The sequence below is a fragment of the Sebastes fasciatus genome, chromosome 8 (genome assembly GCF_043250625.1).
Source record: "Sebastes fasciatus isolate fSebFas1 chromosome 8, fSebFas1.pri, whole genome shotgun sequence".
NCBI lineage: Eukaryota > Metazoa > Chordata > Actinopteri > Perciformes > Sebastidae > Sebastes > Sebastes fasciatus.
In genome coordinates this window covers 11,777,211-11,802,372 of record NC_133802.1, presented here as the reverse complement: position 1 = coordinate 11,802,372, position 25,162 = coordinate 11,777,211, and the positions used below count along the sequence as shown (strand labels likewise).

Sequence of the window (25,162 nt, the reverse complement as noted above, 5' to 3'; positions counted from 1 at the left end):
CAGAACAAACAGAACGAATCTGAGCACATACGCATAACTAATAAGAATATTGTACTTGTTATTCAACTGTATTCATTTGACAGCTACAGTTACTAGTTACATATGATAGTTACATATATTAAACTATCCAACAGTATACAAAGTACTTAAAACAAGCTCCACCTCAATACTGATACAATACTAATATAGCCTGCAGCTATATTAAACAGCATTGCATCAATAATAATAATCCAATAATATAATGTGTTGCCATTCTGCATAGTGAGTACTTTTACTTCTGATACTTCCAAGTATGTTTTAGATAATACATCTGTACATAAATTAACCTTTAGTTAGAGTCAGTAGAGTATTTTTCTAATTTTAAGTAAAATGTCTGAGTACTTCTTTCACTACTGGTATTCAGTAGGCTACAGTACACTAACAGAATAAGTTCAAATAAAATACACCGTAAATACAACAAAAATGAGGCAGCACACTTTCACAATACTAATGGTAGCAATATTTACATCCTATCATTATTATTATGATTATTATTAAGTTTGTCTTCTCATAAATTAACAAGAGTCTCTAGCTGTTGGTTAACATGCTAACATTATAACAATGAAAATGCTCATGTTTACTATGTTCCCCACATTAGTTAAGCATGTTAAAACTAATGATAGCATATATTAATTAACATTAAACACAAAGTATAGCTTTGTGTGTACAGGAATGTCAGTTTTACATGTATTTAGTCATGAACAAATTATTGGACAAATTACAATTTTGACCAGACGGTGGCGCTAGATGAAAAGTTAAGGGATCACCAAAATGATCACAAGTCATCCTCAGAGCGACATAAATCTGTGTACCAAATTTCCAATCCCTCATATAGTTTATGCCAAAACTTTGTACCAATCCTTATGGAAGTAGACGCATTTAACTGGATAACTGAAAATGTTTGACCTTGCTGGTGGCAGTAGATGAAAGGTCAGGGGATCACCAAAGTCAGACTTCATCTACTGGGGAACATGAATGTCAATGTGCCAGATTTCATGGCCACCCATCCAATAGTTGTTGGGATATTTCAGTCGGGACCAAAGTGACCGGCTAACAGACTGCAAGCGTGGCTAAAAACCCGACGTCCGCATGCGGAGAGTTCAAGGCTGTTGCTGCACATTAACTGAGAGAATTACTGATTGTGATTACTCTGTGGATACTTGACATACTGTAACTTTACACTGAGCTGAAAATAGCTCCCTGGTCCACTTGAAGACTCAGTGGGGAAAGTGCTTCCCACTGGAACAATTAGAGACTCCTGAGACTCCCTGTTTGAGATAGATGAGCTCCACCTGTCCACACACAGTCAGCACCTCCGTCCTCTTCCTGGAACTAATACACCCTCAAATCTCACATGTTTAGAATTACACTGAAATGGTTCAATAAAGGAAGAGAACTCCCAAAGGCAATCGTACAACTCAAAACTTAATCATACCCCACAAACACAACACATAAACACACTTTAGGAACACACCATTTCACTTTGTCAGCTATCTACAACTTATGAAGTGAGTATTATGTAGTTCTAAATGAATAAAACATAAAAAATGTGTATTTGACAAAACATATATTACTGAAAAGTGGCCCTTACTGGATAAGGTTGACGTTATTCTACATTTTTCTCATTATCAACAAATCCCATGACAATACCAAAACAAATAATGTTAGCCTGTCAGTGCTTTCGGGCTTCCCTACCATGTCTGTGGGTCAGTTCCTGAAGTTATAAATCTTTAAAAACAGGTCACAAATATATAGTTACATTTTTAAAAAGGCTCAGTAATTTCCTAAAACAGCTGGTCACTGTTTTTTAGAAAATGTTACTCAAACAGGAGGAAATAGTGCATTTGTTGGGGATTATTTTCAGCGGTGGTTTAATTAAAAACTAATGCTCTAGTGAGTATTTTCGGCAGCAGGACGGTGTATGTGAGTGTGTGTGCAGTGTGTATGCAGTGTGTGTTCATGGTGATGAAGGAACATGTCACCCAGAGAAACAGTGTGGCTCATTGGTGTGTTTTAAATAGTTTTTAGACAACAATAAAGCTCAAAGTACGATTTTAGGTTGAGTATTTACATTTTAAAGTATGTTACTTTTTACTTCTACTGCACTACATTTATCTGACTGCTACAGTTTCTATAGTTACTTTCAAAACATATAATGCATTGTTGTAGATTAAACTACCCAATAGTGTACAAAGTACTTAAAATTAGCTCCACTTCGATCTGCAGTAACATACCGCTTACACAGTATTGCATCAATATATACTGGAAAAACAAAGTTCGGAAACTTGTGTTTGGTGGATTATTTCTCTGTTGTTACAATGCTAATTGTCATTGTATTTTACATCGTTGGAAAGCCTGTTTATTTACCTTTGCAATGATGTCCAACTTGTAAGGATCATGCATTTGTGGGATGAGCAGCACAGCTGATTATGTGGGTAGCGCCCAAGAAAAATTTGCCAAAATGCTCTGCCAATGGTAAACAGTGTATTCTCATAAGGCTACCAGGAAGCCTGCAATGACTGCCCTTCACCGTCAGGCCCGTTTGCGCTGGTGTCGACAACACAGACAATGGAACCTGAACATGTGGGGGAATGTCATGTTCAGTGATGAGTCCAGGTTCTGTCTGCAAAAGTTGGATGGCAGGGTCAAAGTATGGAGACGACGCGGAGAACGCTATGCTGATTGTTGCACCGATCGAGTAACAGCTTTTGGTGGGGCAGTGTCATGGTGTGAGGCGGCATCTCCCTCACTGTCAAAACAAGGCTTGTCATCATTGAAGGCCATCTCAATGCAGTGAGATATCGGGATGAGATTCTGCAGCAAGTGGCGATCCCATATCTCCACAATCTGGGACCTAACTTCATCCTCCAAGAAACAACGCTCGCCCCCACAGAGCCAGGGTTATCACAGACTACCTCCACAATGTGGGAGTAGAGAGAATGGAACGGCCTGCCAAGAGTCCAGACCTCAACCCAATTCAACACTTGTAAGATCAGCTTTCACGTGTTAGAGTGACCAACACAACCACACTGGCTGACCTGCAATGAATCCTGGCTGAGGAATGAAACGCCATCCCACAGCAACGTGTGACCAGGTTGGTGACCAGCATGAGGAGGAGGTGCCAGGCTGTTGTGGCTGCGTATGGATCTTCCACCCGCTACTGAGGCTCCTGACATATTGTATTAAATTAATAAAGTGTAAAATTGCCAATATGTCTTGTTTGTTCCTTGTTACTGAGAGAGTTCAATCATCCAATCCACCAATCAACTCAAAACAAGAGTCAATACCAACAGGAGAATACACTGTTTAGCATTGACGGAGCATTTTGGCAAATTGTTTTTGGGCGCTCCCCACATAATCAGCTGTGCTGCTCATCCCACAAATGCATGATCCTTACAAGTTGGACATCATTGCGAAGGTAAATAAACAGGCTTTCCAACGATGTAAAATACAATGACCATTAGCATTAAAACAACAGAGAAATTATCGACCAAACACAAGTTTCCAAACTTGTTTATAATATATACTTGTAACACATTCTGCATAGTGAGTATTTTTTTTACGTTTGATACTTCAAGTATATTTTGAAGATAATACCTCTGTACTTTTTCTCAAAGTGAAATTTTAAATGAAGGAGTACTTTTTAAGTAAAGGATCTGAGTACTTCTTCCACCACGGGTATTCAGTGCAGTACACAGTGGTGAAAGAAGAACAGAGATCATTTACTTGGGTAGGAATAGCAATACCAGATTATAATTGTACTCCATTACCCAGTGCATTCAGAGAGTATTCAGACCTGTTCACATTTTGTTATGTTGCAGCCAATCCCATAATGACTGAGAATTTTTTTTTATTTTTTAGCAGATTTATTAAAAAGACAAAAACTGAAATATCACATTGACATACGTATTCAGACTCTTTGCTATGACACTAGCTCAGGTGTCTCCCTTTTCTCTTGATGATCTTTGGGATGTCTCTACACCTTGATTGTAGTCCACCTGTGCTAAATTCATCTGATTGGACATGATTTGGAAAGGCACACACCTGTCTATAGAAGGTGTCACAGCTGACAGGAGCTGCCTGCAGAGCTCAGAGACAGAATTGTGTCGAGGCTCATATCTGGGGAAGGCTACAAAAACATTTCTGCTGCATTGAAGGTTCCCAAGAGCACAGTGGCCTCCATAATTCTTAAATGAAGGCTACTCCAACACCTTTCACAACTCACATAGTGTGTCGGTATCAATGCCTCACCGGTGTGTCCCACCAGCACAACTCTCAGCACCATAAATGTGCAGAAGAAACCTCAGACTTGAGTAGTGCTAACCGACACATGTCCTTGAGAGTGGAGTAAGAGCTCAACCCTGCATTGCATTGCAAAGGAAAAGCAGATTTAACCCTCGAAGAACTACTAAAGTTATCTAAATGTAATTGATGCTGCACCATTGACTGAAAACAACCAGTGCCATCAGCCAGAATTATTGAGCTGTGTGTCCTTATAGAATGTCAGCAGTGTAGTAATATATCCTCCACTGTGGTTGCTAAAATTGGTCAGGATTGCTGCTAATAGCATGGTAGGGGGCAGAGCTAATATGGGGATTGTTTTGACTGATTCCCAACTGAATACACAAAAGCAATTGTTCAGCTGTTGATTCCAACAGTAATTTCCATCCATATGCTCTGGTATATCATTCAGCCACTGTATTAACTGCCATGCCAGCTTTAAAAAAACAAAACAACTGTTTATTGAATATAAAAGTTCAAAGAGGCATCTTAGAGCATGACATTGGTTCAGTTCATGACAATACAACTGCGAAAACAACCAGATATACAGGTAAAATAAAAAAAAGGGTAGTCAGGTAGTTTTTAATGACCTTTAACTATTAATATGTCTCAAGGATTTAAGAACTTTGGGAGCTTTTAGCGTAACGAGATGGTGGAAAATTTGTTTTGGTAGTCGTGGTTTTAATGATTAGTTTAGTCTATGTAATCTATTATTAGGAAGCAGACAGAGGAAGCAGGGGTGCTCTCTTGAGATAAACTCTGGAAATGTCTGTCAGATATTTATATGCCCTCCTACAATAGAGCAAAAGGAATCAGGTGAAAATTAGCCAGCGTGGCCCTTTAAGTTGTATAACTGCTGCAGTGTGTGTTGGTTCTCCGGTGCTTTCCTGCAACCAAACATGACATTTGACACTGTGACCTAAATACCCTTTATGCTTTTAGGGCTTTTAGGGAGACGCTTGTTGTACTGAGGAGTGACGAGAGGGAGAAACTGCCTTCAACACCCAAAGCTATGAACACCTTAAACATTCATTTAGAGCAGGTGCAAAATGTTAAAGTGTTTTCTTCAAATAGGCTCTTCTGTTCTGCTGTTTTGTAACCATTTGTTATTTGTCATGCTGCAGTTGCTCCGAATGCTGCAGATGGCAGGAAATAGTCATTCTGGCATGTGCCACTTTATCTTTGTGGAGGGGCCTATGCAACTGTGTGCGTGTGTGAAAGAGTGATTTAGTGTCTATAAAAAGACGACTAAATGTTTGAGACTATAATCAAATCACTTTGTCAAAATACACTTACATTAAAAGCTAATTGCAACCTCATTATTGCCGCATTGCTAAGAGGTCACATAAGGAATACCTCAGTGATAGAAGAAGTACTCAGATTCTTTACTGAAGTACAAGTAGCAATCCAACAGTGTAGAAATACTGTTAATAGTAAAGGTCACACACTCAAAAAGTACAAGATGTAAAAGGACTCATGCAGAATGGCCCATCTCATAAGTTTAATGTTGCAGTGGATAAAAGTGGAGCTTTTTACTGCTGTGTAGCTTGTGAATTTCACCATGGGATCAATCAATCATAATCTATTTGTTGATTATATTTTGTATTATTAATCTGGATCTGTAAATAAAGGTATCAAATAATGTAATGGAGTAAAAAGTACAATATTTCCCTCTGAATTGTAGTGGAGAAGAAGTACAAAGTATCATAAAATGGAAAGTACAAGTACCTCAAAATTGTACTTACTTGAGTAAATGTACTTTCCATTACTGGAATAGCTACAGAAGTCTCATCAATAGTCCTGAGCTGAGGTCATAACGGAACTTTATTTACAAATGTTACGCACAAAATGCTCGTATCAGCAGTATAGTATGTAATCCAAGCCGCACAACTAAAGCTAGGTGTGGTACATATATACACCAACCCTTTATACCCAAGCACTTGCTTATGAGCTGTGTCATATTTATATCCGTGGAACCATTTGACACCCCTGCTGACGCAAGATGGACCTAGATCTGTGATCTCTGACTGTTAACGGCAAGCAGCGGCACTAAAGCGGACGGTGGGTGATAGGAGCTAAATCAGCATGCAGACTGCTGTTTTCAAGCAGAGTTGTGCACCATTTGGACGAGTATTTGATTTGCTTATACGGGTTAAATGTAGTGAGTAAAGTAATAGGTAATAGGTATGCAGACAAACATAAAGAGACGCTGCGATTCAGCTTAAGAAAACAGTCTGGGTCTGTGTCTGTGACTAGGCAGGAAAGATGGGGTTTGGAGGCGGTGGGGGAGAGGGGATAATCAGCTGTTGCATTCCCCTGTGATTGTGATACAGCAAGAGTGCGCCTGTCCATATTTAGTCAGGGCTCCTCTGTGACCACAGGGCCCCTGTCTGTGTGTGTGTATGTGTGTGTGCGTGTGTGTGTGCGTCATTTACACCCTGTCCTGCCACACAGGTCCTCCTTCAGCCAGCCCATGTAACAGAACAATGTCCACAGAGTGTCTGGATGCCAGTGAAAGCTCCGCTAACTGGACTTGAAGAGGCCAGGTCTGGTATCCCATGCAGTGCACAGGTTGTACATGTATTTTTAACCGTCGACTTTACTGCCAAAGGGATCAGGGAGCGAGGAAACCTCTGCCAGGAACAGATGTGTCATGTCTCCACTGCTTGTATAATAAACAGATTTCAGTTCAACGTGCAGGAACACTCTGTTGGTGGCAAAATTATTCAAATCCTTTACTTAAATAGAAAATAGGCCCACAACAATGTAAAGATACTCCATTGCAAGTAAAATCCTGCATTCAAGTACTAAAGTATCGGCAAAATATATTTTAGTTTCACTATACAATAATCACAGTATTAATATAGTTGGCAACATCTAATTGCTATGTAAAGGTATAGTGGGGTAATGTCTACCTGAGCAGAGAATGAAGTCACTCTCCCTCTGTGTGTGTACCAATTATAGACTGTATATAAAGATAGACGACGCGTCTCCACTTCCTCCTACTGTACAAAAGTGAAGCCAAAGGTACTGGTGATGCCATCTTGAGTCTGTGCAGTAGTGATTGGGGGGGTGGAGCCGCAGTATCAAGGTCCTGCCCACACACCCGGCCAAGCCAATCACGAGCCGAGCACGGCCACAGCTTGTTAGCCTCTGGCTCCGCGTCTACTTCACTCAGAGCAGCTGTCAATCACAGCTGTCAATCATGACGTCTGAATGAATTTTTTTGGACTTGTTTGTTTGTAAAATATTGCATAATATAACAGTTATTTAAATGAAACCATGCAAGAAGTTTTTGGGGAAATGTGTCTTTGGCGGAACTGCTAACAACTCATAGATTTGTGAAACATGACAAGAGGCAACGAGCCAAAAAGATTAGGCATCGCTGGTTTAATATATAAAAATGTATTGTATTTTATATACTTAGCCAAACTTTTATATGTAAAAGAGTAATCTGAAGATAAGTAACTCCTGCTGTCAGATAAATGTAGTGTTGTGTATTAAAAGTACAATATTTCCTTCTGAAATGTATTGAAACGTATAAAGTAGCATAAAATGGAAGTAAAAGTGAAATAAAAGTACCTTAAAATTGTACTTAAGTACCGTACGTGAGTAAATGTACTTAGTTACATTCCACCTCTGGTCTTCCAGTAGTTTGGAGTTTTCACATTGAAGATATACTGTATTTCCTATGAGGTCGTGTTTGGTTTGGCCACCGAGGTGTTTCTGAAAGCAGTCCTACATAAACAATAAGCTCCCACTCTCAGCTCTGCCCAGGCGCCTGTGAATGTGCTGTAGGTGAGCTTAACACACTGATGCAATGAACAACGGCCCATAACTCTTATATACTGCTTATCCTTGGGAGTACAATATTTAGATTTCAATCTGCTGGGACCGGGGTCTGCAGTCCATCAGTGCGAGTCTCACTGCTGTAAACACTGAGCTTATTTCAGGTGCTGAAGACGACTGTGGAGGAAAACAACACCGCCTTGTATGGTCACAGACAAACTGAAGGTAGATGTGTGCACGTATGAACAATAGACCACGTAAGGAAAACATGTTTCCCTACAGTTTGATTGATTGATTTCATATGAATTAATTTCAGAATGCATAGTGATTAGAGAGAGGTTTAAAATATTCTAATTTCGACTTTCTTTGATGGCGATCACTCACAATCAGCTCTTCAACACATCACACTGATATATGCTCATGAAACTGGACTGTCACTAAATTAAAGGAATAGTTTGACATTTTGGTAAATGTGCTTATTTGCTGAGAATTGGATGAGAAGATCGATACCACTCTCATATCCGTCTACCAGCACCACTAAGCTCACAAACGAGACATAACGTGTTAATTATTGAGCTTTAGAGGTGCTGCCAGACAGATTTTTTTACCTTTGGACAGGCTAGCTGTTTCCCCCTGTTTCCAGTCTTTATGCTAAACTAAGCTGGCTTTAGCCTCACATTTACTGGACAGATATGAGAGTGGTCTTATCATCAAACTCTTGGCGAGACATATATTCCTTTAATCTTGTACAAAGCAAGTGTTTTGGTCACATTTTGCCTCTCTGTCCCGGTTACCACTTTCTCTCATCTGCCCTGCAGTAACCCCTCCTCCTCCCCAGCCACCTGCTCACCTGTTCCCTATTTATCTCATTAGTCTGCAGTATATTACCAGCCTATTTCCACTCCTACCCTGCCAGATCATCAAAGTTGCCATGCAGCTTCACCGGAACGTGACCATGACTCTGTATCTGTACCAATACTTGCCTACCTGTGTGTAAGTCTATATATACCTTCAATTTGGCAATGAATCACCGAACTGTCCCTGTCTGAATTGACATGCCATAAATGTTCATACTGTATTGCTCAAATTCATTTCTGGGGTCAGTATTGTCACTGGTGGTAAAGTCATTGTGATGAGCTTAACCATGAAAGTGAAATGCAAAAGTTAGATTTATTTAAATGCAGAGTAAATGAACAGCTTTACTTTCCACCACTGATCATTAAGAATTGTTGTTAACAGGCCAAATAAGGTTAGATTCAAATTCAATTCCTCAACACCAAGAGGTTAAAAACAATCCTGAACATTTTAAGTGATTTTTTTAATCTTCTGGAAGATTTTGCTGTACAGTTCAATCAATTATGGACATTTGGCTCCTTTGAATCTCTGATTGCAAGGACGAATAATAATATATATATTTTAATTTAAACAAAGAAGGAAACATAATAGATTGTTGCATTTATTTGTCTTTTTATTTTTTTGTCTTATTTTATAAGTATTATCTGTTCTTTTGAGCCCAGAGTCGTTCTGTTCTTCTATGATTTACTGTAAGATTTTGTACAGTACAGTATGTAATCCAAGCCGCACAACTAAAGCTAGGTGTGGTACATACGGTATACACACCAACCCTTTATACCCAGCTGTGTCAGATTTATATCCGTGGAAACATCTTGTGTTGTATTATGGTCTTAATGTGTAAGAAAAGTTCTCACAAGCTGGGCTCACCAAATATTACTATAACTATTACCACTATCTCTACACCCACAAAGAAGACTGGTGAAGATTAAATCAGCTATCTCAGGGCTTTAACCTGCAACAGCTTTAAAAATCTTAGTTGTTGAGATGTCATACAGTATACTCCGCCAGTTCAGACAGATTTAGCTACAGAAACAGAGACACAGATCGAGAAAAGTCTGTTCAAATGGTGCAAGTTAGCAACATTCAAGTCCTAACTACTTGTTTTACACCCATTATGGAAAACCATGAACATTTGGTTAACCAGAGTGTGATATGAAATCCTGTGGTTCAAACAGTGTGACTCTAAACAGCCACTTTAGCCACTGCGCTCATTATTTCTTATCTGTAATATAGTATTCAATAAACATACTGACTCTTTGGTTGTGTTTTCTATTATGGAAATTGACACCAGCAGCCAGAGTCAGTGAAGGGAGTTAGTGGCTCTGAATGAATGAAGTGTCTCTTTTCATTGCTGTTATCTCTATCTCATTTACTTTCTTACACTGCCCTTTGAGTAAACCAAGACCCAGTTTGTGCCTCTCAGCAGAAAGCATCAGTTTCTCTGAAAAATAAATACTCTGTCCATCTTTGATAAACCCGGAAGATTTTCTGATATTATTTACCAAAGTTCTGAAGGCATTTCCAGAATCCTTAAAGACTCTCAACGTCAGGATAAAAAAAAAAAATATTCCCTCTGTTCCACGAAAAAACTGTTTCCCAAGTTGCGACTATATTTTGTATAGTTGTAAAAGACATATCTCCTTGATTGTTTTGTACGACACAAAAAACAAACACATTATTTTGCACGAAAATACCAAATGATACAATGCAACATCAATAGATATCATATCAATAAAAATGGATAATAAAAATGTTAATGTCGTACAAATGAGCATGGACATACTGTGTCATTTCTAGCTAACATCTTTGTATTTGGAAAAAGAGGCACAACTCGAGAAACGGGTTAAAAAAATGTTTTGTGTATGTGTGTGTAGCAGACTGAATATCTTTTAATCCAAATGGTTAGAAGAGTCTTTGTGTAATCTGGAATACCTTTTAAGTATTTGTTAAATAACCTTTTAGCGTTTTTCAAAGTTCACCAGGTAATTATTTTTTTAGAAATACACAGATGCTATACGGAACCCCTGAAAGGTCAGAAAAGATTTTTGGAGATACGTTGGCATTCCCTTGCATTGAGTTTTGTAATCCCTCTGATCCACAGAGAAAGGCTGAGCTATATTACGATATAGTATACATATACGAGGCTGATTGAGATGGACTGTAGATGTGATGATGACTATAGCGATAGAATGAGGCTGTAGCTGTCATTCAACCACAGGTGCAGCTGTAGTCTCAGCAATAATCACATCCACCACAGCCAGACAGAGCAGCTGCAGCTGTGCTCACAGCCGGTAGTTGTGTACAGTTTGCCTTTTGAAAGGAGTAATGAGCAATAAATGCCTCATGTATCTTCAGAGCGTTCCCCTAAACTGGCAGTGTATTATAACTGGACTTGACCAACACACTACTGTTCCTATGGATCAGGGGGAACACAAAAGAAGTTGAAGAAAAGATTCCCAGCGTGAACCATCAGTGGCTTCGTAGTACTGTGAATAAGACATGAGTGGTACAAACTAGGACTAGACAAAACTCAAGAGTCTGTTTGTCTGTATAAATATGTCCCTGATAAACAAGAAAAAGTAATAATAAGAATCATGTCTCCACTCATCTGCTCTTACCTGGAAGCAGCGATCTCTGCCTTCTGCTTGCCGATGGCTGCACCCCTCTGAGCGCCCTCCACTGCCCGCTCCACCTTCTGCCTGATCTTGGTTCCCTTCAGCTGGATCATCCTCTTCTTCATGGCCTTCACCAGCATGTTGTTCATGTACTTGCCCTCCTCCTTCCCTCCCTCGGCGAAGGTGGTGCAACCGTAGCCGTGTCTCTGGTTATTCAGCCACTCGCCCTCGTACTTCAGCCCGCTGGACCTTTCGCTTATTCCATATCCCGAGCGCTTGTCGTTCTTCCACTCGCCCATGTAGACCTCTGTGGTGGTGGCATCAATGTCGGCCTCCACCGGGGGGAAATCCTCGGCTCCGGCCAGGCTCTCGTCCCCAATGCTGATGGTGGAGTTGGTGTCGCTGGCGTTGGAGCTGAGAGCCGATTCTGTCCTCAGGAAGCTGATCTTGCTCTTCTGGCTGGACAGCGAGGTGCTCGAGTCGGACTTCTTCAGCTTACCCAGCAGGGAGCCCCTGCGAAACAGGCCCTTCTTCTTGGGTTTCACTGCCTCTGGGTCCACCTGGAGAGTGAGGGCGAAGCCTCCGCGGGACGGTCCCAACTGGGTAGGGGTGGCGACGGGCATCTCCTCACCCGAGGCATTGGTGGTGGTGATGATGGGGATGTCTTGCTGCAAGACAGTGCCGTTGCTATGCTCACTGCGAAGGGAGGTCAAGGAGGTACGAAGAGGGGAGCGGACGACTGCTGCCATGCCATAAGGGACGCTCTGCCGGACCCCATAGCCGTGCCGCATCCCGCCTGTGAACTGACCCTGGAAAGTACCTGGAAACATCAGAAAACAGTTATTCTTTTCTAACTGCACCACAGACCAATCAGAGGCTAACTTCATAGCCATGTTAGTGTAGCTCTAGATGGCAATTTCAATCTGTTGGTTGGTTTGTCCACTTTGGTCCAGACTGAAATATCTCAACAACTATAAGATGGATTGCCATGAAATTTGGTACAAACATTCACTAAACCCAGAGAATGAATCCTACTGATTTTCGTAATCCCTTGACTTTTCCTCTAGCGATCCCTAACTAAAGTTTTCACTTCTTGTGAAAGATTGGCACAGACATTCATGGTTTCTAGATAGTTAATCCCTCCCATATTTGGTGATCCTCTGATTTTTCCTTTAGCGCCATCATCAGGTCAACATTTTAATTTGTCCAATACTTTGGTTTATGATCAAATATGTACAAAACTGACATTCCCATCAGCCTCAGCTGTACTTTGTGTTTAGTGCTTATAGAGGGCTCCAGGGATGACGTTTTTTTGTAGGCCAACCAGGAAGTTAGCATCGCTCTGGGTTCCCTCAACAAAAATCAAATGGGATATTTCCATTGTGTTTTGGATTATTGCAGAAAATAAGCTCTGTGGCAAACAAACGTTTATGATACTTACACATTTTGTTCAGCAAGATAAGCTTCACAAATGAACACCAGTTTTATGATTTTTGAAGTGTAAATGCAATCGCCAGAAGTAAAAAGCTAACGTTAGGCTATAAACGAACTACACCACGGTCGCATGAGTGCGAGTATACACAGCGAGGCTGTAAAGGCGGACGAGTCAGGGTGATGATGCTTAGTAGTCTCATTTAGCAACTTGTTAACAAACGTCTTTTTGAAGACACATAAAGGCTTCAAAATTCACAGGTGGGGTATATATTAATGTATTTTATTTTCCAGACCAAAACGTTAAAATCTCTTCAGCTTGTATTAGCCACAGACCTTACTTCAGTCATCTAACCAAAAACCCATCCAAAAAAAACATTGACTTCCGGACGAGGGAACCGGAAGTGCTAAAATGCTAACTCATTTCCGAGATTTAGGACTCATTCCCGTAGCACTCTATTAGCTAATTGTAGCATGCTAACACGCTAAGACGGTGAACCTGGTGAACATTAACCTGCTTAATATTAGCATGCTAGCATTGTCATTGTGAGCATGTTAGCATGCTGGTGTTAGCATTTAGTCTACAGCCTCACAGAGCTGCTAGCATGGCTGAAGACTTTGAAACATGGCGTGGAGTGAAAATAGTTCACTCCATATAAAACCACCCGTCCTTATATTCCTGCCAGTGTGTCATGGATATCTTTAGTGTGAAAAGTTCATTAATGCCTCTCACTGACAAGTCATCTTGAGGTCCGGTCTCATGCTAAAATTGACACGAGTGTGGATTATAGTGACAGCTAGGCCTCAGCCCGTGAGGCCAGGAGGGCATGGGGCCTGTGGGCTATTATTACATCTTGACATCTGGTGCTATCACATCCCCCACCGCAACTTCCACTAGACTGGGCTTCAAAGCTGATGAGTCAGCTGTTAAAGAGGGGAACCACTGCTATTGTACAAGCAGAGATCAACACAATCAATTTTATTTGTCTAGCCTATTTAGTTGTCTAACCTATTTAGTTTCCTCTACACAGTGAAATGGATGAGCTGGAGGATAGCTGTACACCAGAAGCTTCCAGGGAGTATCTATCAAAACGTCACTTCAAATGTTCCAGGATTGTTTGTGACCTCGCTTGAGATAACCTTTATCAGTGGTGGAAAGTAAAGAAGTTAATTTACTCAAGTAAAGAACAATTTAAAGGTACTTGTCCTTTATTTGAGTATTTACGTATTATGCTACTTTATATTTGACTAATTTTACTACACTACATTTATCTGACAGCTTTAGTTACTTTGCAGATTTTAGGTTTTACATACACAACAAGAACTGATTAGTGTATAAATATGATGCATATAACTACACAACAATGTGTCTACACTGTATATGTAAGTAGTCAATAGTAACTTTACTTACACAGGCTACAACATGAAAGTCCTGCTTACACAGTAATCAATCAGTAACATAAGATAATAATATAATATATAATGAATACATCTTTCTGCATAATTAGAACTTTCAGTACATTTTAGTAGGTCATGTTTTGAATGCAGAGCTTTTTACATGTCAGTATTCCTACTTTTACTTCAGTAAAAGTTTTGAATTCCTTGATGGTGTAGTTTAACAAAATGGAAAGATTCCTGTACGGTTTGATTTCCAACAGGCTTTGAACACCTCTTGACTGACAGCAGCAGGGTGATATTTTCTTCTGGTTACACACAGACATCATAAACGTCCATGAGGATCATGAGGCTGCTGCTCTGTTTTTATTTGTCTCCACGTCTCCTGCAATGAACTTGGTGCAACGGACCATATGGTCACACTTGGCTTGAGGGGTTTTGGTCTTGGTGCTGCATGATTTAGTTATCATCTTTTCATAAAATAACCACACTGTAGTATAATCCAGTGGTGGAAAGTAATGTTTTACTCAAGTACTGTACTTCTTTACTCCTGTATTTCCATTTTATGCGCCTTTGTTTTACTCCACTACATTTAGCTGACATTTATCTTATTATTTACTTTGCAGGTTCAGATTTTAGACATATGATATATATATATGAAACACATGATCAAAAAATAAAATATAATGCATTTTCATTAATTAAACTAGTGTAATTAATTATGAGTCACTTAAGATCTGAATGCTACATCTGATGCAACTACAATTTGAATGCACATACACATTTCAGAGGTGGAGAGTAACTAATTACATTTACTCAAGTGTTGTACCTAAGTATTGGAGTATTTCCATTTACTACTACTTCTACTGTACTTCAGAAGCTTTTTACGCCACTATTTATTTGATAATTGTAGTTACCTTTCAGATGAATAATACAAAATATAATCATAATATAAGACTTTATTGATCCCTAGATGGAAATTCATAAGCTACCAGTAACATACGAAGTAATTAAAATAAAAATGTATCATTAAATAAAATATAATGCATTTACTTATTTATTTTTAGATCAAAAATATATTGATAAAATGGGCTCCACCTTAACCAGGCCTACTTTAAGTATAATTTGATTCAATACTTTTGTACTTTTAGTGAAATTATTCTTTGAATGCAGAACTTTTACTTGAGTATTTATACATTTTGGTAAGTCTGTTACTTTTAAGATCTGAATACATCTTCCCCCACAGTGTAATCACATAAGCTTAATGCTGAGCTCCAGTGGTGGAAGGTAACAAAGTAGGATACATTTACTCAAGTACTGTATTTGAAGAACTATTTCATGGTACTTTACTCAAGTGTTTCAGTGTTATGCTACTTTATGTATCTATTCCACTACATTTCAAAGGGAAATAACTGTTAAGACTTTTACTTATATTACAGTTATTGTTAGTTTTACTTAATTAGCTAAAGGATCTATCAAATACCATCTACGAATACATTACTTAAGCAGCTGATCGATAGTCCAGTGTTGGTCATGAATGTTTTTTCTTTTGTTCCCTTTCCCTGATGATGGGCCTTGAGGCTAAATGGTTGTGGAAGATTGTGTATGAATGTGAAATTTATATATGTTTGGAAAATTGTAATGTTATTAATGTAACACAAATATGATGTATATAATATGTATGTGATAAATTAATGTACTTGATTTCGGAACCCCAGGAAGACTAGCTGGTGCCATTGGTATCAGCTTATGGGGATCCTTTTTAAATAAATGAATAAATAAATCTGAGTACTTCTTCCACCAGTTTTTTTTTTTTTTTTTTGCATTATAAAAAAAAAAGTCAAACGTCTCCGTTTGTAAATCTCACCTCCATCAGCATATGTTTCTGTTCCATATCCATCCTGAAGCCCATTATTCCATGTTCCTTCATATTTTGCTCCACTGCCAACACTGATCCGGATGCCATATCTCCCTTTGAAGCCATGAGTCCATTCCCCTTTGTAAATCCAGTGTCCTTTGGTTTCTACTCCCAGGCCGTGACGCTTGCCCTGCGACCAGTAGCCCTCGTAGGTGTTCCCACTGGGCCAGGTGTAGACTCCCACCACCTCGAAGCCGTAGTTCCAGGAGCCGGAGAACTCTCCCTGGCCCTTGGGTCCGGTGCAGATGCCATGGCCGTGGGCTTTGCCTCCCTCCCAGCCTCCGCAATAAGCTCCGCCGTCGTCAAACTCAAAGCGACCTCCACTCATGCCTCACCGCAGCCCAATGACGCACCGATCTGAAAGTAAAGTTAGTCTGTTACCTGGCTAAAGATACAAGCTCCGTCAGTCTGACCTCACCTTCACCTGACATTAAAACTGATTGGAGATATCCTTGGTACTGAACTTGTGGGGGTTTCTTCTTTTGGAGCTGGTTTGGAGATTTGTCCATGAGCGAACTTCTTCACACTTTATAACTTTATCCTCTTTCACTCCAGTGTCTTCTTCTTCTTCTTCTTCTTCTTCTTGGATTTCACTTATCAATCTTCTCTTTCTCCAGAATAATGCTGTGTTGCAAGTTTGGATGACTGGGTTATTAAATGGAATTATTTCTGTCTTGACAAGCCACTGATCTTAACATGGCTTTTTCCAGGTGGCCACAGAGAAAAGCCCCTTTTCCCCCTGTCCCTGCCACCCAGCTATCTCCTGACAGTCGCTGCTGTTGGAAATATTTCAGCAGACCTAACAAGGCGACCAATCCACACACACACACCCTTCCAAAAATACAACCCAATCCTTACTCTGCTGCCTGCAAGGAGCCATGCCAGAGTCTTGCCACCTCGGGGGCTGAAGTACATGCCATTCAGGGGGACTCTGCTCTCTAGAAGTTTTGCCCTGCAGTTAATGCAGTAATTATTAGGTAATAAAGGCCATTAAAGCTTGATGAAAGAGAGATAAATGAAAGTAGATACATCTCTGTAATTTCCCCACTGATGTTCCTCTATGGTCTCATATATATAATCTAATATTTTTTTCTACAATACTCCCAATAGGAAATCACAGCATGTGTGTGTCTGTGGTTGAGATTATAATAACTTTATTTCACAGTATAGGACGCCTTTGTATAGGCCTGTCTCTTATGGTGCTGTCTGATTATCATTACAGTCTTTTTAGAGATGGCCTGTTGTTTTACTATAAAAGCTGAATCCTAAATAGATAGAATGATTTGATTTTCATAAATAATAGTTATAGTTTGCTTGACAACTACATGAGTCTACTTGCACAATATATAATTTACTACGTGTCCACTCATTAATCAGTTTTATTTTACATTGCAACCTAATTTAATTAACAAACAGTGGTGGGAGTGAATGTTTTTTCATTATGGGACATAGCAGTATTGTAATGTACTTCACCATATTCACTCCCCCTGCTGGGAAATGTCTCTAACTGCATTATAAATATATAAATTTCCCTCCATAGACTGTGTTAGCTAAACTTTTTGGAGTACTAATGAGCAGCAGTGGAAGAAGTAGTAAGTTCCCAGCCAACATGGTTATGTGGGCCCCACATGGGTTATGCTCGGGGTACCTGGGTACCAAGTGGGTATGGGCCCAAAATGGACATCTTATCTGGGGCCCACTTGGATCAACTAAGTTGGTCCCACATGGGCTGTGGGCTACCCAAGTGGGTTCTAGTTGGGTCACTAATGGGAAATTAGTGCTTGGGCTCAGAATGGGCAACACAAATGGCGCCCACTTGGGTCAACTAAGTTGGTGCCCATGTGGGCTACCGAAGTGGGTTCTAGGTGGGTCACTAATGGGAAATTAGTGCATGGGCTCAGAATGGACAACACAAATGGCGCCCACTTGGGTCAACTAAGTTGGTCCCAAATGGGCTCTCCATGTGGGCTACCCGTGTGGGTCCTAGTTGGGTCACCACTGGGAAATTAGTGCATGGGGCCAACATGGAAACTGTGGACAAACCCACTTACAACCCATATTTCAGATGAGATGGGTTTTGGTTTATGTTGCCCAGATTGGGCCCATATAACACCCATTGTAGTCCTGCATGAAACCCAGAAGGGCAATTGGCACGGGGCCATTATTGAACCTATGGACAATCCCATTTTTAAGCCCATTTACCACCCACAAAGGCCCCACATACAAATGTTGGCTGGATTAGGCTCATCTCCTATACTTAAGTAAAATACCAATATGCCTATTTTATTATGAAATCAGTCAATTAACTTACAAGTAGAAGCCATGCATTAAAATCCTAACATTACATAAGTAAAAAGGGCTATCAAGTATTAGCCTAGCAGCTAAATGTGCTTGGCTAGCTAAGTATCACAGGTAAAAGTATTCATAAGCAGAGTTACTCGAAAAAAATGTAAACTGTGTTAAATTTTGAGGAATATATCTCTTAATGAGCAGTGATGGAAGAAGAAGTAGGCCTACCATTAGCCGTTGCTACCATGACAACACACCCGAATCTCCCGCTGAACTGCCGGCAGGTACAGTTGCATTGTGGGTAATGTAGGCGCCCGCTTGCTTTTGACAAGGAAGAAGAAGAACCATCGATTTTTTATACTATTTTTGATTTTAAACTGTCCACCATGAGTCCAAAAATGTAACAGGAGTATAATGCTACATTGGTAGAAAGAGCAACTTCTGCCAGTAACTAAGATAAGATAAGATAAGATAAACTAATCCTTTATTAGTCCCACAGTGGGGAAGTTTGCAGTATACAGCAGCAAAGGGGATAGTGCAAAAAACAAGATGCATCAACTAACACAGTAAAAAGAGCTAAACAAAGTGTAACACAATATGAACCATTTACCATTCTAGAAGGAAGTATAAAATAGAAGCAGTATATACAGTATTGACAATAAACAGACTAATAACAAAATTACACAAGTGGAAAATGATATTGCACAGTGAGAATGAAATGAAATTCCACCTGAAAATATCAGGTTATTGTCAGTTTTTGGTGTGTAAGTGTAAGTGGTCTACTGGGAGCAGTGCTGGTTGTGGAGTCTGACAGCTGCAGGAATGAAGGACCTGTGATAGGCCTCCCAACTGGACACTGTGTTTTTTTGTTGCAGCCTAAGGTGCCAGTAGACAAAAACATTGGAAACTACTAGTTTAGCCTTAAAATGCATTGTAGTTTATCAGGTTGTGTTTTTTTTTATGAAAACTCTTACTCTTTCAATGGGAATATAAAGCAGCAAAAGTGGCAAGCTGTTGTTTTTTTGTTTTTTTTAATAATATGTTTATTGGGTTTTCTTATTTTCACAAACACAACAATAAGAATAATAAAAAACAACAACAAACAAACAAACAAACAAACAAACAAACACTGGCACAGCTCAGATAAAAACAAAATACATAGGAGGTCATAGGAAATAGTCCATAGTGCAGGGAAGTCACAGGATATATGAGTTCATGTTCAAGAGACTCCTTGTGATATAATGGAAGAGTGATCAGGTCCAATATAATAAAAGTGGCAAGTTGAGTAAAAAAATAGCTTATTTAGGCCTACTTTCCACTACAGAAATTGTAGGCCCACGCACATGTTGATATTGCATACATGTTTATGTATATGAATGGTAAAGCTTCAAAATCATGTTTTTTATTCATATTATTAATTTGACTGCTAAATTGCATTCCAATACAATCCAAAATAAAACCCTCAAGTGCTCAGAAAAGGATAACTTATTAGCTCTAAATGCTCTAGTTGTGTATATAAAAAGTACTATTTGTAAGAGCTGCACTTCTGCACTATCTTATGTGAAAGATGTAATCTATCTTTCCTACATTCAGAGACACTGTGAGTCATTTTCACTTGTTTTATTTAAATTTTCACTTTTGATAGATAGATATTATAGGCCCATGCACATGTTGAGAATATCTATTGGCATTTCCTTTCAGGCTACTTTTTTGTTAGTTTTTTTGCAACAATTGCACGTGTAGGCGTATACAATGTACAGCATCTAACCCTGCCACTATAACCCTGTACTATATGTACTCCAGCCTCCATGTCCTTACAGAGAGCCGCTTGACCTTCCACTGAGACGCTCCTCCACTGGGCTTCCACCGCGCATGTTTGTGCGTGCAGCTCATCATGTGATGTAATACGGTTACACGTTGATTGACTTGTAAGTACAGCAGCAGCATGCTCGAGTAAGTAAATATTTGCATATGGATTTTCTTTATGATTTAAAAAAAAAAATCTGTTTTCATTCAGGAGCTGGATGCTGATTTCAGCACCGGAGAGCTGTCCGATACTGGTGCTGGTGCTGATGCTGCCGCGTGAACCGATGATGCTGAGCTCGAGCTGCTGAAATCCTCTCTCTCTCTCTCTCTCTCTCTCTCTCTCTCTCTCCTCTTCTCTCCCTCCTCTCTCCTCTCCTCTCCTCCACACGCACAAAACGCTCTGTCATGGCGTCTTCCAACCATGTTACCCCCACCAACTGTAGCTGGTGGCCCATCTCAGCCATGGACGAGGACGGCAAAATCACAGACGGGGAGGAGTGCGAAGAACCGATGGCAGAGCTCAAACCCTTCAATAAAGACAGGCTCGTTTTGTACCACTGGACGCAGTCTTTCACCTCCCAAAAGGTAAAAAAAAAAAAAAAAAGGAGCAGAGCAGAGCTTGAAAATGGAGGTGGCTCCATCCACGTCTCTTTGCATGATGCTACAGCGTGCAGCTCCCTCTGTTTGTTTGTTATGAAAACATGTTTGTTCGGTGCATATTTATTCCTGCACATATACCTCCGGAATATGAATATGATCCTGCAGCTGGGCAGATCTCTCGTTTGAGACGTTTAGAGAAGCGCTGCAGCATGGGGGCTCATTTCCTCGACATACAGCTGGACCATATTCTGTTTATTTAACCCCCCTCATATCTCACCATATCTTCCACCGTTTATTGACATGTCGAAGCAGTTCTGTCTCCCTATGGCTGGTAATGTGGCCACAATCTATGTGCTCTTGACACATGACATCCTAAATAATTGATTGAAATGATGTGCAAAACAAACCAAAGGACCATCCTCCCCCTTCTGCAGCTGAATCGTACCATATGTTGTTATTTTTAAGTCTACCTTTGGTTACCAGACAGTACAACCTGTACCTTATGAGATGAGCATGTGTGATAAAATCAAGCTATCAAAACTCTGAAAGCAGACACGATTCATTCCCAATAACAACCAGTATGAAGCTATACAGGAAGGCTTTGGACTCTTATGTCTGATCCACAGGGCTTTACTTCACAAGCAGCATGTGTATTAAAGGGGCACTAAAACAATTTTACACATAAAGTTCAGTTTACTAGTCATATTGGAGGCCAAAATGTAGCATGTATTATGCAGGATGCAAACAAAAGCAAAATCTACAGTATGCCAAAATATCTGGATGTCATACTGATTTGGAAAAAATCTTCAGTATGCATCAGATCAGTCTACGTCGAGTACTGTATCCCACAATGCAAAGCGCTGGAACAATAACAGCCGCCAAAAACTGCACGTTTGTTTTTACATTTTTCGTTGCTATTTTCACAAAATTCACCTCTGAATATTTTTGAGGCAAGAAATCAACTGTGTAGATTTTGAATATTGGCAGTTTTACGGTATTAGATGGCAAATCGAACATTTGCTCCAGTGTTTTTGGAGTTTAAAAGCTCCACAAACTGCCGGGACAGCTAGCCAGCGCCTGCCGGGGTCACTACCTAGCCAGCCGGGCAGTCACTCTCACCAACCCCGCTATGAGCTGGCCGGAGCTCTCTCAAGAGGCTGGTGTAGTAGACAAGAGGCTTTTATTTCCTTGTTGACGGATGGTTTGTTTAAATATCACAACACAAATCTCCATTATAAAATTAACGGAACCTGTGATTATCTGACTCCTTTGAGAGCCAGCCAGTCGCGTATACAGACCGGCTACAGAGCAGCTGGCAGTGGCGAGGGAAGAGGCGAGGGAAAGAGCATCCTCTGACGGGAGACGAGAGATACTTGCTGAGACAATATGACCCTTTTTTAACATTATTCTAATATTTGTAGGAATATCATTCCACTGTTTTGTGGCTGTAACTGAAAAAGCAGTTTGAGTAAATTTTGTTGATCAATGCAGTAGCCTGTGTACTGTATACTGCGTTTGTCAGTAGTATGTATTAGGCACTTTCGAATACAGCCTGTGCATTCCATTACCCATACTACCATACTATTTAGTATCCCAGCAAAATATGTATTATGTCTCAATACATAGTGTGTCAAATGCAGTATGCTAAAAATACCAGGATGTCCTACAACATCCGGTCGCATATTGCAGTTTGCATGCCAGACTGCTTTTCTGGCTATTCTGACCCACAATCCTCTGCGCAACGGATATATGAGCAAGAGGGTCAAAGTTCAAGGCGCAATATTATGACAAAGTAGTATGTCTCAATTGTATGCATACTGCATGCAGTACATACTTTGTAAGGGCAGCTGCAGTACGAACTAAAAGTAAAAAGAAAAGGTATGCTATTTGGAACGCAGCCTAATTCTGTGTTTCAAACTAGGGGTGTGGAGTTAATACATGATATATTTACCAGACAGATAGGGTCTAATTTAGTGCCAAAGTCCTGACGTCACGTCCTGTGTAGCCTCTGTTCCACTAGCTTCTATAACTCAATGTAATCTCTCATTCAGCATTTGTTTCATCAGTCTTTCTGATATGATTACGCTAGTTTTGGGGTTTACTTTCGATATTCTCAGACAAACTAGCATGCACTGCAGCATTTGCAATTAGAAACTGAAACCGTTGTGATTTTACTTTGTGAGCGCAGAAAAACTACAGCAACTACAATTCACACAGGTATTTATGTCGTCATAGGGTTTCGTCCATATCCATAAAATGCACTAGAGCTCTCTTCTTAAGTCATTTCCTCAACTTTTTTATCTGTAATCTCTGCGGTCTTTTAATACGTCTACAGTGTTCGGTCCTCTCTGTCCGGCTGTTATTTTTTAAAGCTGCAACAATTAGTTGATACAAAGAAATTTAATTGGAAACTATTTTGATAATAGTTTTTTGTCGTTAATTGTTTAATCATAATTTGTAATGCAAAAAAGCCAAATATTTGCAGACTCCAGTTTCTTGTATATGAGGATTTGTTGCTTGTTTTTTTGTTGAATATGATCGTAAATAATATATGTTTCTGTTTTGGACTGTTTGTCGAAAAACAGAAGCAGTTTAAGAATGTCATTTTGAGCTCTGGGAAGTTGTGTTTAACATATTTCACTACATTTCATAAACTAAAGCATTAATCAAGAAAATAATTGTTGGATTAAGCGATAATGAAAATAATTGTAAGTTGTAGCCCTGGTGATTACAGTCGTCTGAAGATGATGTCTGAAACAGCTGGCCCCTCTACTCACTCATGGACTCAGCGTTAGGCATAGAGCGTCTAAAATACAGATATATGAAATAAACAACGATATTAGATAGCTAAAAATAATGCTATCCTTATTTAAACATATGGAGTGAACAACACAACATACTGTTTAGGAAGGCTCTGTTCCTAGGCTGGAATTTTAGTCATTTGCGTTGTTACAAATGTCAATGGGATTTTGAACGAGGTGTCCCTTAAAGGCATTATCGAGTTGCATTATGGGAAACGTAGGATCTAGTGTTTATGGAGCTTGATCCATATTAGGGACTAAAAGTCAGGACATCTTGGCCTCTGCTGCTGCGATTTTGACAATTTCTGTTTTTAAATCTGTTTCTTGTAAGTTTCCCAAATTTATGGAAGTGCAATACTAAATAGCTGGAGTTCCTCTTTAAAAAAAATGCACATTCACTGTTATGAAATGACGATTGGTGCTTCATCTCTTGTTCACTGACCTCCATCTGTGCCTTATGTGTAAACACTCTTATGATTCATATATGTGCGTTTTAGAGCTGAAACGATTTGTTGATTAATCGCTTGGTCAGTCGATCAACTACTTTGATTATTGATTAATTTTTTGAGTCATTTTTTAAGGAAAAAAACAAAATCAATTAACAACACAAAACAATGTCAAATATTGTCCAGAAACCCTCACAGGCACTGCATTTAGCATAACAAATATGCTCAAATCATAACATGGCAATCTCAAACCCAACAGGGATTATCATAAAGTGGGCATGTCTGTAAAGGGGAGACGCATTGGAACCCATAGAACCCATTTTCATTCACACATCTTGAGGTCAGAGGTCAAGGGACCCCTTTGAAAAGGGCCATGCCAGTTTTTCCTCGCCAAAATTTTGCATAAGTTTGGAGCGTTATTTAGCTTCCTTCTAGACAAGCAAATGTGACATTTGTTGGTACCAATGGATTTCTTAGGTTTTTGTAGTTTCATATGATGCCAGTATCTTCACTCTAGCTTTAAAACTGAGCCTGCTACAAATTAAAAATTGCAAGTTGCGTTAATGCGTTAAAAAAATGTGTGATGTTAAAACAAATTAGCCCTATTTATTACACACCATACTATAGGATAAGGATAGTTAAATATTTTTGTCATGATAAGTGGCTCAATGCATGCACCATCACTATATATGGCTCCAAACAGCTCTAGCTCTGTCTCTATCAACTGAAAGATGGTGTGTTACAGTAGATTCCTCTTCAACAACCTTGAGTCTCAGTCTCATGTCGGTACGTCACTTATAAGACTCGATTGTTGGCTCACAGCCACTGAAATCTGAGTCGCTGATTGTGCCGGTTGTCACTCAGTAAAGGGTAAACACCAGGCTCACTGTCATGATT

The 25,162-nt window shown here is 39.7% G+C and overlaps 2 protein-coding genes across 3 annotated transcripts in view; one reads left to right on the top strand and one right to left on the bottom strand.

Moving 5' to 3' along the window:
* jph2 (junctophilin 2) overlaps positions 1-18,889 on the bottom strand; it is a 28,102-nt gene extending 9,213 nt beyond the window's left edge. Inside the window, exons 1-3 of one of the 2 annotated variants that reach the window (XM_074643360.1) lie at positions 18,841-18,889; positions 16,273-16,680; positions 11,583-12,399 (exon numbers count right to left, since the gene is read on the bottom strand). In XM_074643360.1, the coding sequence (XP_074499461.1) occupies positions 11,583-12,399; positions 16,273-16,651 (1,196 nt within the window). In that variant the 5' untranslated portion in view covers positions 16,652-16,680; positions 18,841-18,889. Of the gene's footprint in view, positions 1-3,903; positions 4,022-11,582; positions 12,400-16,272; positions 17,782-18,840 lie in introns of those variants that run through there. The other variant, XM_074643361.1, reaches the window with a different exon arrangement.
* Positions 18,890-20,424: 1,535 nt separating this feature from the next.
* The window catches only part of gdap1l1 (ganglioside induced differentiation associated protein 1-like 1), a 22,886-nt gene continuing 18,148 nt past the window's right edge, over positions 20,425-25,162 (top strand). Inside the window, exons 1-2 of the mRNA XM_074643387.1 lie at positions 20,425-20,540; positions 20,630-21,003. Coding sequence (XP_074499488.1) covers positions 20,824-21,003 — 180 coding nt within the window. The 5' untranslated portion in view covers positions 20,425-20,540; positions 20,630-20,823. The remainder of the gene's footprint in view (positions 20,541-20,629; positions 21,004-25,162) is intronic.